This window comes from Oryx dammah, unplaced genomic scaffold (assembly GCF_014754425.2).
Source record: "Oryx dammah isolate SB20612 unplaced genomic scaffold, SCBI_Odam_1.1 HiC_scaffold_3, whole genome shotgun sequence".
NCBI classification, from domain to species: Eukaryota; Metazoa; Chordata; class Mammalia; order Artiodactyla; family Bovidae; genus Oryx; species Oryx dammah.
In genome coordinates, this window is record NW_024070187.1 from 45,856,754 (window position 1) to 45,875,683 (window position 18,930).

At 38.4% G+C, this 18,930-nt stretch overlaps 1 protein-coding gene across 2 annotated transcripts in view; it reads left to right on the forward strand.

Annotated features, from left to right (window-relative positions):
* STIM2 (stromal interaction molecule 2) overlaps positions 1-14,136 on the forward strand; it is a 182,429-nt gene extending 168,293 nt beyond the window's left edge. For both annotated transcript variants that reach the window (XM_040237984.1, XM_040237985.1), the window contains 2 exons: positions 7,831-8,104; positions 12,695-14,136. In XM_040237984.1, coding sequence (XP_040093918.1) covers positions 7,831-8,104; positions 12,695-13,172 — 752 coding nt within the window. In that variant the 3' untranslated portion in view covers positions 13,173-14,136. The remainder of the gene's footprint in view (positions 1-7,830; positions 8,105-12,694) is intronic.
* Positions 14,137-18,930: the final 4,794 nt, after the last annotated feature.

Sequence of the window (18,930 nt, forward strand, 5' to 3'; positions counted from 1 at the left end):
TTGCACACATATCTGAAAACTATTTTCCTAGCTAGTGGAGGTAATAGAATTCCAGTTGAGCTATTTCAAATCCTGAAAGATGATGCTGTGAAAGTGCTGCACTCAATATGCCAGCAAATTTGGAAAACTCATCAGTGGCCGCAGGACTGGAAAAAGTCAGTTTTCATTCCAATCACAAAGAAAGCCAATGCCAAAGAATGTTCACACTACTGCACAATTGCACTCATCTCACACACTAGGAAAGTAATGCCCAAAATTCTCCAATCCAGGCTTCAGCAATATGTGAACTGTGAAGTTCCAGATGTTCAAGCTGGTTTTAGAAAAGGCAGAGGAACCAGAGATCCAATTGCCAACATCCACTGTATCATGGAAAAAGCAGGAGAATTCCAGAAAAACATCTATTTCTGCTTTATTGACTATGCCAAAGTCTTTGATTGTGTGGATCACAATAAACTGTGGAAAATTCTGAAAGAGATAGGCATACCAGACCACCTGACCTGCCTCTTGAGAAACCTATATGCAGATCAGGAAGCAATAGTTAGAACTGGACATGGAACAACAGACTGGTTCCAAAAAGGGAAAGGAGTACGTCAAAGCTGTATATTGTCACCCTTCTTGTTTAACTTATATGCTGAGTACATCATGAGAAATGCTGGGCTGGAAGAAGCACAAGCTGGAATCAAGATTGCCAGGAGAAATCTCAATAACCTCAGATATGCAGATGACACCACCCTTATGGCAGAAAGTGAAGAGGAGCTAAAAAGCCTCTTGATGAAAGTGAAAGAGGAGAGTGAAAAAGTTGGCTTAAAGCTCAACATTCAGAAAACGAAGATCATGGCATCTGGTCCCATCACTTCATGGGAAATAGATGGGGAAACAGTAGAAACAGTGTCAGACTTTATTTTTGGGGGCTCCGAAATCATTGCAGATGGTGATTGCAGCCATGAAATTAAAAGACGCTTACTCCTTGGAAGGAAAGTTGACCAACCTAGATAGCGTATTCAAAAGCAAAGACATTACTTTGCCAACAAAGGTCCGTCTAGTCAAGGCTATGGTTTTCTCCAGTGGTCAGGTATGGATGTGAGAGTTGGACTGTGAAGAAAGCTGAGCGCCGAAGAATTGATGCTTTTGAACTGTGGTGTTGGAAAAGACTTTGGAGAGTCCCTTGGACTGCAAGGAGATCCAACCAGTCCATTCTAAAGTAGATCAACCCTGGGATTTCTTTGGAAGGAATGATGCTAGAGCTGAAACTCCAGTACTTTGGCCACCTCATGTGAAGAGTTGACTCATTGGAAAAGATTCTGATGCTGAGATGGATTGGGGGCAGGAGGAAAAGGGGACAACAGAGGATGAAATGGCTGGATGGTATCACCGACTCGATGGACGTGAGTTTGAGTGAACTCCGGGAGTTGGTGATGGACAGGGAGGCCTGGCGTGCTGCAATTCATAGAGTCAGAAAGATTTGGACACAACTGAGCGACTGAACTGAGCTGAACTGAGACTTGGTTCATAACATAGCATTTATTTGATTGAATAATTAAAATTTTGCACACACATCTGAAAACTATTTTCCTAGTTGTTATAGGGCACTACATTGTTAGTTAAATCATGTATTAGTTATGAAAAATCTTCTATATACCTACATTTTTGTCTACTTTTCTATCAGTTACAGAAAGATGTGTTAAGAAGTCTCATATTTATCAGTTTATTCTGCTCATTTCTGTTTTATATAGTTTGAACCAAGTTTATGTGGTGAATACAAGTTCACTCTATCTTTTTAGAAGATTATTCTTTTATGATTATGCAGAGACTGCTTCACAGCTAGCTAACAGTACTTTTTACTTTTCACTTTCATGCATTGGAAAAGGAAATGGCAACCCACTCCAGTGTTCTTGCCTGGAGAATCCCAGGGACGGGGGAGCCTGGTGGGCTGCCGTCTGTGGGGTCACACAGAGTCAGACACTACTGAAGTGACTTAGCAGCAGCAGCAACAGTACTTTTCGCCTTCAAGTTTGTATTATTTGATATTTAAATAGCTAAAAGAGCTTTCTTTTCATTAATATTTGCCAACATAATATTTTCTCTTTCTTTACTTAAAGTTTTTTCTATCATCAGACTCGAGAATATGTCTGGATAAGAAATAGCAGTAACTGCTACTCCATTGCATTCTCTTTGAGGATCTCTGTTGCCAGCTATGGTCAACTTAATCCAATTACATTTAATCTGCTTGTTGATCCATTTTGGATTTATCTCTGGCATATTATTTTGTCTATTTTCTACACCTCTTCTCAGCTTCTCTATCATTCTCCTAAGGTTCTTCAGATGCTTTAATTTTAGACACTCCCCTCCCCATCTTGTATATTAATGTTATCTAGTATTTTCTTTTGAATACCCTGCAAAATCATTTTTTATTGTTTTATTCCATCATTGTTGAGAAATATTTACGTGTTTCTCTGTTCATTGTATCTTCTTCATTCTTTCCTTTTTTCTTCTTCCTTAAAAATATATTTTTTGATAAAAGTTCTTTCAGGGAGTGACTGGGAGTGGTAAATTTTTTCTTTGCCTGAAAATGTCTTTTTTTTCACTCTCACTTTAGAATAGTTATTTAATAGGATATCAAATTCTAAATTAATAATTGTTTCTCCCATAGTATTTTGAGAGCATTTTCTGGCCCCTTATTGTTACTGCTGAGAAGTTCTAGTAAGGTAGATTGTTCTCATTTCTTTTTAGTTAATCTCTTATTTCTCTCATTGCCTAGAGAATGTTTTCATTTTCTTTTATAATATAGTTCTATTGTAATATAATTAGGTATAGAATTTTCCCCAGATACTTGGTATGCTTTTGAATCTGAAGATGTATATTTCTTTTCAATTATGGAAAATTATTAGTAATTTTCTCTTTGAATATTATTTTTCTTCTCTCTGTTTACTCCTACTGTAATATTAGCTGTATAGAAATAAAGACTAGTATTAGCCTCTAGTTACATGTTGTATTTTATTTTATATTCCATATCTCTTAACCTTTCTTTTTATCTAATTGTGCTGCATTCAGAAAAATTTCCTTAGATTTGTCTTCTAGATTACTTATTCTTTCTGCAGCTCTAATTTTGTTTAACATGTTACTTGAATTTTTAATTTCAGTGGCTGTTTTCATTTCTCTTCTCCTTGATTCTTCATAAAATCTACCTATTGTTTTTAATGGTTTTCCTTTTCTCATATTTTCAGTTTTTATTTTATAATTTAATGATCTTAAGCATCTTATTTTTTAGTTTTATTTGATAGTTGTATTACTTGGTGTTCTTGATGAACTATTGCACCTGTTTCTTGAGTTTGCATGGCAGATGGCTTCTCCTGTTTTAAAGTGTTTTACTGAACTATCTTAAACAGATTTGCTTTTTTTTCCTTCCTCCTGGGAAACACTCTGTGAAGAGCTCCTCAATATGATTTCTTTTGCTCTGGCAGTAGTTTCAAGGGCTTTACCTACTCAGAACCATCCTTTTTTTTTTTTGGTTAACTTCTTGAGTTTGAGTTTCACAGACTTTTGCGGTAGTAAAAACTTGATCTCCAAGGTAGTTATGAGTTAGCTTGTACTGAGTTTGGTATTGAACACCCAGAGTACTAGTGTTTCCGCAAGCACCTTTTTAGACTCCTGTACCGGCAGAACATGCACTGAAGGAAGTCCCTTGGCTCGTTAGTCAGATTTTTTTCCAGTACACCCTCCCACTGAGGAGGGTGGTGGCCCTTCCAGGACCAGGCTTTTATCGAGAACACTCACTCTTGATTCCTTTTCCTCCCCTTATGTGGGCTCTAGCTGTCATTTATAGCCCCAAATTAAAACCCAGACCCTTAAATTACTGAGCCTGAGCCCTTCCCACAGCAGTTCCCACATCACTCACAAGCCTGTTAGCTCTGGCTTCAGTCTTTCTGTTTGGCATCTGAGAATTTTCTCTTCTTCCTTTCAAACTCAGCTATGCACTTAAAACTACTGTTTTATTTTATTCCACATACTGAAGTATTTGAGGATATTTGAAATATGTGGTTAGGGGCTGAGGGGTTGGGGATGCTGGTCAGGTTATCTTTGACTGCCATATTGCTAGAACCAGAAGTCCATATATTACTTATTATTTTTGGTTGTTGTTGGTGGGGGGGACCCGCTTATTCAAAACAGAATTTTACCTTCTTTGTCATAAGGAAATATAGTTTGCAAAATAGCATTATATTAAACTGCTTTGCTTCTGTATGTAATTACTGATACTAGAATGAAAAATTATCTCATAAATAAATTTCTGTATAGTAAACTTCAGTGTTTCACTTAACTACTCTGATAAATCACAGGATGGGATGGCTGTAGACTTACACTCAGAATTAATAATTGCCTGGAGATATTAAACATACTCACCTATGTATGGAAGAGTTTGTTACCCAAGGTCAAAGTGAACTACTTTTTAATCCTACTTGAGATTTATGGTGTTATAACTGAGTGTAGCCTTTTGTAGACCTCATTAAGCCACAAGGAAGAAGGACCCTCAACTCTAAGTGTATATATCTCTAATGGAAGGATTTGTACATTTCTTTAAGTGAAAGAGATGGCAACATATGTGAGAAGAAAAATTTTCAAAAGAATTGTAGAGTTGTAAACAATTCCATATGTGACCCATGTACTGGTTCTTATCTGTGTTATATTCTTTATTGGATTACTTAGAATTTTCCTCATGTAATATATTTAATTTTTTTCTTAAACCTTCTTAGAGATACATCTTTCCATATTTGTGAGTAATAGTCAAGTTTTGGAAGCAGGGAACCCTAATTCTTCCCAGTTTTTCTCATTACTCCTAGTCATGGCTGAAGGTGGCTACATTTTACTGTATATACCAAATAAGCAGTGGCTGATGAGAATGGCTGCATCATATGCTAAGAGTTGTAGAACTTAATTATCTGTGTTAGCCTGGATACATTCTTTTAGTATTTGTAGGATGTTATTTCTTCTTTGGCAAAGTGATATTGGACTTTGGAAGATTCTGATATTGGAAATCTTCTAGTTTTGTAATATAGGAATAATAAGTAAAATTCTAACAATTGGCCTACTAAATTATAAGTATTTTCATATTGTATGATTTGTGCTTCAAAAAAGCCTTATATGGAGGTAGTCCATTATGGAGGTAGTCAAATATTATGAAAATATTCCCTTCAATTTCACCTTCTTTTTTTTACTCCATCAAGATATTTCATTGGCTGTTTCTGTTTGAGTTGTTCATTGATTCACCCTCTGAATTCATTCAGCTTACTGATTCACTCAGTAAATACTTACTGTACATCTGCTTTTTTGCCTGGCTCTGTGTGAGTTGTTGTGATGCAGTGTTGAACATTTTACACAGTTAATTCCTTCATGAAACATGCAGTCTAATGGAAGACCAACAAGAGCAATGCAATGAGAAAAGTTTTATGATGTGAAAATACACTGTGGTATTGCCATGTGAGAACAAGGAGGGAAATGCTGACCTTAAATTTGGAAGGGCTAGAAAAGTTCCTGGAGGAGCTGCTTTTTAAGGAAAAACCTGAAATAAGAGGTCAAGGGAGAGATGAGACGAGGAATGGAAGTGTGAAGTGAGTATCTTTTCCTAGTGCTCCTGTAACAGAGAAGAGGGACACCAGTTCCAAATTAGAGGCTAGATAAATAGAGCATTCTAAGCCATGCTAAGGTGTTTGGCTTTATCCTAATCCTAGAATTAATGGGAATCAAGTGTTCTAGGCAATAAAATGTCATATTCCTTTTCCATCATAAAGAGATTGTACAGGCCGCTGCATGGAGAGTAAGTTAGAGGAGAAAGATCAGTTATTAGTCTGGTACAGTAGTTCAGCATAATGCAGGGGTGGTGGAGGGGGGCGTGGACAGATGTGAGAGATATTGAGGAGGTAGAATTGGAAACATGTTATGATTAACTAGATGTAGATTATGATGAAGGAAGAGTATCAAGAATATCTGGCGTGCCCAATTCATATAACTAGGTGAGGTGTGATGGCTTTTTTTTTTTTTTTTAAACCAAGGTAAAAAACAGAGGAGGAGGAGTGTGTTTGGGAGGAAAATGTTGAATTCAGTATGGACATCTGTGGAACACTTAAATGTCCAGTAGGCAGGTGAATGTGAAGTTCCGAAGTTTAGAAAAAAAGATGAAAGCTGGAGTCACAGATTTGGACTTCTGTTGACTGCAAAGGATAGTTGAAGTAATGGGAGTGGATGAAATTTGTTGAGAGGAAAAAGTGGAACAAGAATGGAACAAGGCCTAGAATAGAACTTTGAAGCGGTGAATAAAGGAAGAGGTGAGAAGATGGTTGGAGAAGTTGAGGAGAGGACAAACTAATGTCATGTGCTGATTCAGTGGTAAGAAAGGATGGAGATACTCACTGAACTTAGCAGTGAGGACGTTTATCATAACTTTGTTAACAGTAGTTGTAGTGACATCATATGGAAGCACTTTACCATTTCTTTCCTGAGTGAGTGAAGATAAAGTAGAGGAGAAAGCAACTCTGATCATTTACATGAAAAAGAATAGTGATGTCCACTGAAAACAGTCTGAGCGTAGAGGAGGCTTTGTTGTCCCTGTTGTGGTTTATCTGTTTCTTGGGTTTGTTTTTTCAACTTTCATTTTTAAGTGGTGATGGGAAATGGAAGAGGAGAAGATGAAAATAAAGGCAGCAGAAGGGACAATCAGTAGAATAGGGTCATGGAGCTGAGGGTTGAGAATGGGACAGGTAGTGGAAAGAACAGGATGTGTGAGCTTGAAAGGTAGAAATGTAATCAGAGTCTAGATTACCTGGTATCTTAAACTTATTATTTAAAAAATAGGAGTTTTGAATAACAGTAAGACCAAGGCATAAGAGTGGGTGGTGGAGTAGAATAGAGGTGAATGTCTGGTGAGAAGAGATGAGAAGCATGATTGGTTAAGGTGATAGCCTTATGGATGAGATGGCTCAAGTTGATGAGAGGTTGGATGAACTGGGAAGAGAATGACTGAACAGCAAGTGCCTAGTGAGGTGCAAGTGAGAAATTCATGTGTGAGCTTAATAGTGTGAGCAGTGAAGAAACACATCTTTATAAAAGGAGTGAGAGTTTACAGACAATACTGGGGGATGAGAAGGCCATCAATGTGATGTTCTGATGCCACAGATGGGAGTTGTGTAAGAATGAATAGCTTCAGCTTGAGCAGGGTGTTCTTAGGAGAGCTCTGTTTCCATTAAGGCAAAGAAATGAGGTGCCTGCTCATTGAAGATTTAAGCATGTAGGGGAAGTTTGTCTACAATCACCATAGGTCTAGACTGAGACTAGGAGCGGGTAGAAAGTAAGCTAAGACTTCTGGTTAGTTCCACAATAGTCAGTGTTTAAGAAACAAACTTTTATCTAACCTTTGCCTAAAAAGTAGTGAGACTATATGTACAGTATTTAATGATTCTTGATTTAAAATGTCTCAATGTTCAAACAAGTTGTGCTGTCTTTATGCTATGTTGATTTTTAAATGTAAGGATTTGTTATCATAGGGAAATACTACTAAGCTTTTAGGTTAGTAATGTCAATTACTGTATTAAACCTCAAGTGTTTGTGTTCACGTCTGTTACTTTTTCAGACCTGCTTCCATTCTTGTTGCATTTTTTCGCTTCTCAGCTTTCCCGAGAGTCACAGACGATAGAGGGTGGTAATAAGTGCACAGTCACTCACTGCAGCCATGGTAGGCACACTGGTGACAGTGCCACCAGCCCTCTTCAGTGTGTGTGTAGCACGCATGAGAGGGGCACTGGGTTTTGTGAGCACTGTCGTTTGTTTCTGCTTGCTTTTCAGGGACCATGGCTAAACCCGCTGCACCACTGGCCAGAAGCAGCAGCTTGTGTCGCTCCCGCCGCAGCGTCATGCCGTCCTCCCCCCAGTCTCAGCGAGCTCAGCTTCCTGCACACACTCCTCATCCGTCACACCCGCGGCACCCCCACCATCCGCCGCACACGCAGCACCCGTTGCCTTCCCCTGATCCAGATATCCTCTCAGTGTCAAGTTGCCCTGCTCTTTATCGAAATGAAGAGGAAGAGGAGGCCATCTACTTCTCTGCAGAAAAGCAATGGTACTGGCAGTGAATGAAGTACAGTCTGTGTCTGGCTGGGTTGGGGGAGGAAGGAGGTGGGTGGGTACGAGTGATGTGTAGTATAGATTTTCTGTTGCTGTGTAATGCATTACCACAGGCTTCATGCCTTCTAACAACACCCCATTTATTAGCTGTCAGTTCTGCATGCTAAAGTCCAAGCTTGGTGTGGCTAGGTTTTCTGCTGAGGGTCTCACGAGGTGAAAACTAAAGTGTTGGCTGGGCTTTGTTCTTATCTGGAGCTTGCAGGGCCTCATCAAAGTTCACTTGGTTGTGGCAGAGTTTGGTTCCTTGTGGTGCTAGGACTGAGGTGCTGGTTTCTGTGTGTGCTCTCAGCTGGGGTGCTCTCAGTTTCCAGAGGCTGCCTGCTATTCCTTGCCATCTACATGTGGCCTCAATGCCTCCTTTGCTTGGAATCTCTGCCTTCCTTTATCTCTGATCCCTAGACCCAAATTTAAAAGGCTTACCTGAATAATAATCTCTATATTAAGATGAACAGATTTGGTCCTTAATTGTACCTGCAAGATCCCTTCACAGCAGCACCTATGGTAGTGTTGATTAATAACTGACTGGGAGAAGATGTGTGTGTGCCAGGGCTAGGAATTGGGGAACCATCTTAGAAATCTGCCCACTGCAGACCTAGGATATTTTGAGATATAACTATTAGAGGCCATTGAATACAACTGACTCAAGTCTCAGAATATCAACCTGTCTAATGAAGAGTTGACTCATTGGAAAAGACCCTGAGGCTGGGAGGGATTGGGGGCAGGAGGAGAAGGGGACGACAGAGGATGAGATGGCTGGATGGCATCACTGAGTCAATGGACATGAGTTTGAGTGAACTCCGGGAGTTGGTGATGCTGGCGTGCTGCGATTCATGGGGTTGCAAAGAGTCGGACACGACTGAGCGACTGAACTGAACTGAATGAACAGTTTTATATGTAAACTGTAAACACATGAACCTCAGTGTGCTTGAGCACAAAGAAACATTAAATATGAATGCCTCGGGTTTTAAAATATTTGTTGTCACTTAATGATTTGTTCTGTTGCATGCTAGTACTTGCTAGTAAGCATGCAATATCAGATGCTAAAGGTGTAGGAACTTAAAGGGGGAACTTATATTCACAACAGTTTCTTTCTCTTTAAAATGGATATAGTAGCAGTGTGTTCTAGTCCAGTGAGACCTCATGTTGTTGGGAATCTCTCTTTGTAAACCGTATTCCTATTTTGGAGGAGGAATAAATGACAGGAAAACTGTTAATAGTTTCTGATCCTGCTACTTAATAGCTATGTGGCCTGACTTCTTACTGCCCTCCTAAGAGAACAAAGCCAGAGGGAATAGTCTGGACATTTTCCATGAGCCCCGGTGGCTCTCTATCGTGATTTTTTTTTTTCTTTTACATACAATTGTTTTACTTACTAGCAGAATTAAAATGTATGATTAGCAGGTGATCAGTATGGCATATTCCTAAGGAGATAGAACAAGTTTTGTATCCTCCTTGCTACTGAGAATTTGATGCAGCTTTGCCTGGTTAACACTTTATAGTTAGCTTTTTTTGTCTAGCCTTTGCAGTGTAACGGTAGTCACCAGTAAGATGGCTTTACTGACAAAACTAATTCTGTGTGGCTTACAGAAATTGGTAGGAAAACTCTAGAATTAAAATTCTTGTCTAGAATTTTCTGCAGGGATGGAAATGTTCAGTCCTTGTTTCAAAGAGTACTGTCAGAAATTCACAGCTCACTGATAAATACGAGAATTTAGATTCAGAAAATGTCCTCTTCTCTTATTTTAGTCTTTTAAGTGTTGAACCACCAGAATCCTTACAAAATGATAATAAATAAAGCATTTACTATTTACTTATCTTTTTATGTTCTACACATTATTACATGTACACACTCATTTAAACCTTAAGTCTTGTTATACATGCATTAAACTTACATAAATTCAACTACATGTCACTATGGGGGGGGAAGGTATAAAAATGACATAAATGGTATATACAATTAAGTTCAACATTCCAAAGAATATATGTTGTAGAAAAAAATGGATTTTAAGGTGCACTGGACCTATATTCCAATTCTGACTAAGTTATACTGCCCTCCTAGAAGAAGCAACACTTCAGATTATTATTGTTTTGAAATTAGGATGTGAGAACTAGAAGAAATATTAGAAGTTAATCAAATTCTCTTACTTTGTCAGGAAAATTGAGATCTGATTAAGTGATTTGCCCAAGGTTGTACAGCTGGCCGGACCAGGACAGGAATCTAAGTTTCCTAACTTAGACCAATATTCTGTTTACACATTATTTAGATTTTAGAAACTAGATTTTGGAATATTTTAAACCTAGTTTAGAATTTCATAGACAAAGCAGCCAAAGAACATAACAGAATAAAGAGTAAATTCATAAAATTTTAACTAAATCAGCTTCTGATTCTGGAAGCTGAACAGCTTCTAGGAACGGTGACATACATATGCACTGTTTGATTAATGGACATCTACTCCAGAAAGAAGCCTTGCAGAAGAGTCCTTACCAGTGATTGATTTCTGAGTCATTTCTTGCTGTCTGAACTGCCTCTTGCCCCCTGTTAGCACTATCCATTATCAAGTTGTAAAAGCTTTTGAAAAATTATGTAGTACATGTAACTGTCTAAAATGAAAGCATCATTTAAATCTCTTATTTTCCCAGGAGATTTTCTACCTTCTGAGAGCTTGTGGTGTAATAGACAATCTGCACATACATGTATGTGTAAAGTTCATAGAAAGACTAAATAAATTAGCAATCTAATATATATCTAAAGTATGATATTAAAATGCATGTCAGAAGCCATAAACATGCACCTCATAACGTGAATCATGATAGTAATCATAGTTCATCCAAAGTGAGAGATGATTCACTTCATTCACTCTGTAAATACGAATTTAGTCCTTGCTGTGTGTTGTGTACTTGCTAAAAAAACTTGAGCTGCCAAGACAGGTGAGACAAGGTCCTGGCCTAGTTCCAGCTGGTGGATGGTGATCATATGTGTTCCTGCCTTTCTGTCTTCAGTTCTTTTCCTTCTCTCACCTTATTTCTTTTGCCAGTTACGTTTTTACTCTGACCCTACCTTGACTGTACTTTTCATTTCGTAGTCATTCCTTTCATAGAGTGAATGCTGTTCATCTCACCTGGATGGTACATATGAAAATGAACATAACGTGACCCCTATTCTTCCCTCCCTTTCTGCCTTATTTATTAAATATCCCCATTAGGTTGTCACTGCTCCAGGAAAAAACAAGTTAGTAAGACTCCCTGTCTTCATTCAGTCTCTTTTCTTCTGAGGAAACTGACTGTAAACAAGTTAATATAAAATATTTTAGGTAGTGATAAGTTCTGGGGAGCTACACAAAGGTAAAAGGAGAGAGAAAGCTGCTTTGAATAGGGTGATTGGGGAGACATCTCTGGGAGAGAATATTTGAGCAGTGATGTGAATGACAGGGAGAAGTGAGCCATGCAGAGAAGAAGAGAGGAGAAAGATGAGGCAGAGGGAGCAGTAAGAGCAGCAGCCTGGAGGGAGTCACAAGGTCGGCATGTGACAGGAGCAGGGCAGAGGCTGAAAATGGCACGGCGTGCAGCCAGAGGGACCGCCGAAGGCCTGACCGTCCTGGTCCTAGTGGACGTCGGCAGGGACTATGGATTCTAGCCTAAGCAAGTGAGGAAGCGTTGGAAAGTTTCTTGAGCCAAGGAATACTCTGGTCGAGTTCTTAAAAACCACTTTAAGGGCTGTTCAGAGAAGTAACTGAGAGGGGAGAGCCAGAGTGGAAGCCAGGAAGCTACTGCAGTCCTGGAGGCAGGGCAGGAAGAGGGATAGTGGCAGCAGGGCAGGCAGAAAGAGGCAGCTTTGAGGCATATTTGGAAGGAATAGCTGGTAGCATTTACTGTATGTTGCCTTTGGGGTTGTAAACTTTATTTTCCTAGTCTTCTTTATTTCTCTTTGAACTATGGAGAAAGTGAGGGAAATCACAGAGGAATAAAGTGAGAATTTATTAAATAGCACTGTGTCATTGCCTTTCACCTGCCATCCACTCCCTACCCTGATCTTCCCTTCTTTTTTAAACTTGGGAGAGGTTCTATTTTAGCTTAGTATATTCTTTTCTTTCTTCCTTAGGAAGCTGTATTCAGTCAATTTAATGACTAAAAAATAAAGGGAGAGGCAGTGACTATAATTCCTCTTCTCAACTAGATGTCAAATACATGATTTCATAAGAAAAGTTTTCAGTATGGAAACAAAACAGAAGTAGCTAAATGATAAAAGTCTGTAAAAATTAAACATTTTCATTTCTCTAACAATTGAAGGAGTTGTAACTTCAGTTATAATGTTTTCTAGATTGTTTATCATAGTTTATGTTTAAAATTAAACATTCAATTTTGATAAATACATTATTTAGAGTAGCAGTTTTCTAATTTTGTTAAAATGTGTACAGAATGATAGCTTAAACTATGGAAGTTGTTTTGGTTAGGATTCACTGGAACACCTGCTGGTACCCTTAAGAAGATGCTGACAGAATTTTACCTTTGCCTCTCTCTCATCCAGGGAAGTGCCAGACACAGCTTCAGAATGTGACTCCTTAAATTCTTCCATTGGAAGGAAACAGTCTCCTCCTTCAAGCCTTGAGATATACCAAACATTGTCTCCTCGAAAAATATCGAGAGATGAGCTCTCTCTAGAGGATTCATCGCGAGGAGATTCGCCCATAACTGCAGACATCTCGCGGGGTTCTCCTGATTGCGTGGGTCTGACAGAAACTAAAAGCATGATCTTCAGTCCTGCCAGCAAAGTATACAATGGCATCCTGGAAAAATCGTGTAGCATGAACCAGCTCTCCAGTGGCCTCCCCGTGCCTAAACCTCGCCATACGTCGTGTTCCTCCGCGGGCAACGACAGCAAGCCAGTGCAGGAAGCCCCGAGTGTTGCCAGGATAAGCAGCATCCCACATGACCTTTGCCATAATGGAGAGAAAAGCAAAAAGCCATCAAAAATTAAAAGCCTTTTTAAGAAGAAATCTAAGTGAACTGGCTTGGCTGACTTGGTGTAATTCCATTCAAGTGACATCTTTAAACTTTTATCTCCATCCTTCACTCCCCCTTTTTTTGTTTTAATTTTAGGAATGTAACTCCGTTGAGGCTTTCCAGACTGGATGCCATAGTGGAATGTCCTTAAGGGCAACTGTCTACTGTCTGCTTATTTAAATGACTATATAATCAATATGTTAAGCCAGTTATTATTGAAAAATCATTAAGAGATGAGACAGTTTACAGTCATTTTTGCCTATTTATTTCTGCTTTGTTATTAGTGATGTATATACACATTTTGTTGAAAGCCACTATGGACTTACAAGCTTTAATGGACTAGTAAGCCAGCATGGGCTTGCAAAAATTTCTTGTTTACCAGAGCATCTTCTTATCTTTCCACAGAGCTATTTACATCCTGGACTGAAATAACTTTAAAGGAGTAAAACTAATTGCACTACTGTTTTCCAGACTGGAAAAAAATCCCTGCAAGTGAAACTGTATAGAGTTTATAAAATGACTACGGATAGGGGACTGTTTTCACTTTTAGATCAAAATGGGTTTTTAAGTAGAACCTAGAATTTCTAATTGACTTGATTTCTGGAAATGAAAACCCGTGCTTTTATTATGGGATGCTTCTTTAAATGCATTTAACATTGTAAGTTTCAAGTCCTGCTGTAAAGATCATGTTGTTTTGTTTATCCCAGGGCTTTCACTGTGATTTTCTGCATTGCAGGCTGTATGATAAAATATAAATAATTTAAAGAGAGAAGGCTTTTAATTCCTTACACAAGTAGAAGAGTTAAAAAACTTGATTGACGGACTTAAAACATTCACAAGCATATACTGAGGTGGGGGAATGCGGGAATTCAGGCACTTGTTTACAGACTTAATAACTGCAAAGGATTTATGGTTTGTGAAAACCTTGTACTGTGGAAAAGATAATAAATCTCAGACATTATTGTGTGGGACTGTGCTGATTTTTGTTGATAACACTCCACTAAGAACACTATATGTTTTCTGGAGAGCTATGTGAACTGTCTTCTTGCTTAATTGCAATATAAGAAGTAGTGATGTTTTGAAAGCAAGTTGTCAACAAATTTCTTTCTATTTTATATTGTTTGTCATATTTTTATGTAGTTTGAAATGTTTAAATGTTCTAATATCAAGATTAACAAATATAAATTTATGGTGCATTTAGATTGTGTTGTATTAATTTGTAAAGTTTGTTAAAATGATAGCATATGGTAAAGGTAACTTTTACTGTGAAGATTGTCACGTGGAGCAACAAAGTACATTAATATCTGAGGAGTTTCTGCTTAAATTCTTTTAAAAATTCAGTCAAAATGATCTGGTTAATGCAGTGTGGGTGGATGCTTGGTGCATATTAACTAGAATGGTTTTTCAGCTTTATGGCTGTAACTGGTAATGTCCAACTCAGTCCTGTTTAGATGAAAATGCTGATTAAGCAATAAGCATTGAGACTTACCCCAAAGAAGTACTTTAGTGAGAATATGAACAGTTTCCCAACAACTCCTGTAAATTTTGCATACTTTAATGCAGTTTTTAAAACTGTTAAGGTCTTGAATGATTTTTATATATACAGATATTTTTATATTTAGTAGACAGTGGTATAAGTTAAATAATTTGACTGAAATGAACATAGCGTTTTGGACTAAGTTAACCTGAAAGGTCAAGAGTTGAGGAACATAGGCCCGAAAGCTGTTGAGGAAGGGGAAAAACTGCATAAAGAATGGAAAAGTGTTCTGGAAAGTTTCTTCAGAATGAAGGGAATATCTTCTTTCTTCTTATAACCAGGCAGAAGTTCTTCCCTTTGAAAACTGCAGAAGGAATGAGAACTTTTCAGTTTGATGAAAAGGTAAAAGCTGCAGAGTGTGGAGTAGGGCTGGGAGGAGGAAGGGCTCTAGGAATGCCCAGCAAGGCCCTTGCTCAGGGTTACAAGGGATCCTGGATCAGAAACACCTGTATGCTAGAACTTGGAGTTGGGAGTGGGAGAGGCCAACCTAAGTAGAACGTGGGCTGTCATAAGTCGGAGAATGCATTGTTTGTGCTAGATTTCATACACTTTTTATAAACAGATTCAACCAAAGAATACTTGCTGCTCCATGTTGCTTATAATGTTTACTTAGTACAATGCTCCATATTCCTAAATTCAGAAGATAATTTGAGTTTTGGAAAGCCACAGTAATTCCATATCACATCATTTACACATGAAGAGTTGGATGTTAGTATAAATTTTTGAACTTAACCTATTTGTAACCCTATTTTAAGTTTATAAAAACCACGGTATTTTCCTGTTTAAAAGTTATTACTTATAAAAAATGTTTCATGATAGAAAAGTATGAAGAAGAAAAACAACCAAGCAGGTCAAATTCTATTGCCTAAAGTAATCCTTTTAATATTTTGGCATGATTTCTACTAGATCATTTTCTATATATTGATACATACTTTACATAATTGAAATCATACTATATATCTTTATATTATACTTTTTCACTTAATATAAGCATTTCTCCATCATTAGTAAAAACTCTTTAAGAGCAACATTTAAGTGATTTTGTGATTTCAGGAGCAAATTTTAATGATTGTATGATATACTGTTGTATTGATTTACATTATCTTTTTAAACATTCTTTTATTATTAAACATTAGGCTGTTTCCAGATTTCTAATATATGGAATGCTAGCATTTAAAGTTTGTTGAGCACCCTGTATGCCAGGCACTGTTCTAAACTCTATATTCTCATTTAATTTTTACACGAAGCTTCTAAGGTATGATTTTTTTCTTTTTTTAAAATCATTTTACTGATGAGGAAACTAAGTCCAAAAAATTAATTATTTGCTGAAGATCATTAGCAAGTAATAGAATTATGCTAACTTCTAAGTCATACTGCATAAATTCTAAAGAACATTCTCTTTCCTTGGAATACATATTTTTAGAAAAGCATAAAGACTTAGTTTATGTACATGCATATATGTTTGTATGTATACACATAGAGTCTTATATGTATACCTTGACGGTGACTGAAAATTCTTTCTCCATGTAGCTGTGTTTATATTCCCCTAATATCTAAGTGTACAAGTGCCTTTTTACTTCATATCATCATTTCTGAATTACCATTTGGTTAAAACTTCACTATTTTAATAAGTATTTTTTATTAGGTAAATAATACCTAGTGTGGATGGAAAGGTTTTTTTTATGCCATGTGTTTTTAATTTCAGTGAATTATTTCTTCATGTCCTTTGGCCATTAAGTGCTTGGGGTCCTAGTGTTTTTCTCAATCTTTTACACAGTCTTCAAATGCTATTGTACTCTTTACTTACTAACTAGAACAGTGAATTTTTTTTTATCAAATAGCATTTTACAAGTTTATTTTTAAAAGTAAGCTGAAGAAAACATACCTTTAAGTTTTAGTCTTACTGCTCTCCTCTTTTTAGGTGTTGAATGAGAAACTAAGTCCCCCCCCCACCCAATAGCAGGTAAGAAGCATTCAGAATCACTTAATTCATTCAACAGGTATCTAATTGCTTACCATGTACCAAACATTATGATAAGCTCCAGAGGTATCGAGGCTAATGTGACAGGTAACTCCCCTAAAGGAACTTGATATTTAATAGGGGAGACAGGTCATAAAACCCTAACATAAGGACAGTAATAGAAATACAAACCAAATGTTGGGAAGAGGGATTATGTAACTCAAAAGTATTTATTAGATCAAGGGTAATTTGATGGTGTTAATTTGCTAAGGATGTGGAGAGGTTTGCTATGGATGAAATATGCCAAGTCCAAAGGCAAGTTTTCGGGCTTACTACTAACTAGTAGTCTAGTTCCAACAAGTGAGCTTGCAATTATTGAGTTCCAGCAAAACACTTTGTGATAGCTGTGAGGGTGCTCATTCTGGGATAAGTTGTTCACCAGAGAGAAACACTGAGCTACTGCACTAGAGTCCTGATAGTACCTCCCCACCTTCTCAACCCTAAAACAAAGCAGTCTGTTGGAAGACACTCCAGATTTCCCAAGTAGGCCTAATCTGATCTTTCGGTAACTCATTTTTCTGAGGAAACTCCATACTGTTTTCCATCGTGGCTGAACCAGTTTACATTCCCACAAACAGTGTAGGAAGGTGGTTTTCTCCACACCCTCTCCAGCAGTTTTTAATTGTCAACTTTGATGATGGCCATTTTGACAGGTGGAAGGTGATATCCTCATTGCAGTTTTGATTTACATTTCTCAATTGGTATCAGGAAGGGCTTCAGGCCAGCTTTCCTGAGGTTATCTACGGGTCTCTGACCCACAGGGTCCTATCCATGACAATGTGTGTTGTGGGCCCAGGTAGGACATTGTAGGGAGGACTCAGTGCAGATCTTGATTTCTTATCTGCGAGAAAGGATTGAGGCAATGTCCAGGATTCCTTCTTGAGCTAGGTTTGACTGCCAGGGTCTCCATTATCCTGATGTTTGATCTTTTACTGCTTATGTTGCAGCATCTTCATTTGCCTTTAAAAATGAGAGAGCAAGCAGGTAAGGAGAGCAGGTGTGCAGTTTGTGGGAGTCACAGTGACTCAGCCCCTCCAAATCCCCACTCTTTAGAATAGCAGGAGAGTCGCCCTACCCTTCCCACATCTTGCCTGGTTGGCCTGGCAGGTTCTAGTCCCCTGTAAGCAGGGCTCTAAGAAATCTTACCTGAGTCAAACTTGTCTTGCTTCCAACTGCCACATTTTAGTTTCAAATAGTTGTGTGACATAGCAGACACTCCAGTGTTGCGGTCTGTTGAGAATACCTGGTGTCTATTTCTGGTAGAGGTCTCTTTAATTGGAGCTGCTTAGTTCTAAAGTATCCACATGGGCTAATTTCCCATGTGTGAGAACATTAACTTCTGGAATCTCTCCAGTCCCTGGGATTTGATAGATCAGAGGGACATTGAAGGGCAATACCACTTGGGAACTGGAAAAGGTTTCTAGAATAAGTATGTGGCTTTTTTGTTTTGTTTTTGAAATACCAGCTATTCAACTTTGGTGCTTCCCCTTGAAAAAGCTTTCAGTTAACACTCAAGATGTGCCTCTGTAGTCAAAAAGTTCTGTGACAGGAAATTAAAGAGGGGCTGGTTGAGGGTGGGTGGGGGATGAAGCCCGGGTGCAGCAGTGACCCAGAGGTTACCTTGGACCTATAACGTAAAGGTAAGATAATGAACCCGGGAATACCACCGGGCATGGAACCTTGGGAAAGGAGAGGACAAGTAGGGAGAGAAAAGGTGCATTTCTTGTCAAATCACCAAATCTTGTTCATTTAATTCCTGAACATCTTAGCTAATGCCTCTGCTGCCCCGGGGCCTTGCTTTCTTCATTTCTCATCTTATTAACGTTAAAGGGCCTTACCACCTTTCATCCACTTGGCGAGCTTTCCAAGCCGCAGGATGGATTTGTCTCTGATTAAAATCTCTCTATGCCTCTCTGTTGCCTGTACGATAAAGTACAAACTTAAACTAGCAAAAGACCTTGGTGTCCTGGGCCTGTTTGCTTCTCTAGCCTCATGGCTTCACGAGGACACAGCCATGTGTAACCTCCAGTTACACAGAACCAGATGGAGGTTTCTGAAAAGCCGGACTACTGCTTTTGCCTGGAATGTCCTCTCCTGTCTTGGGCCATAAACTCTAAAGTTTTAACTCGGCTCAGGTGTCTCCAGGAAGCCTTCCATACACGCCCCGATCTGAGCATGATGGACCACTTCTGTGAATGTCCAG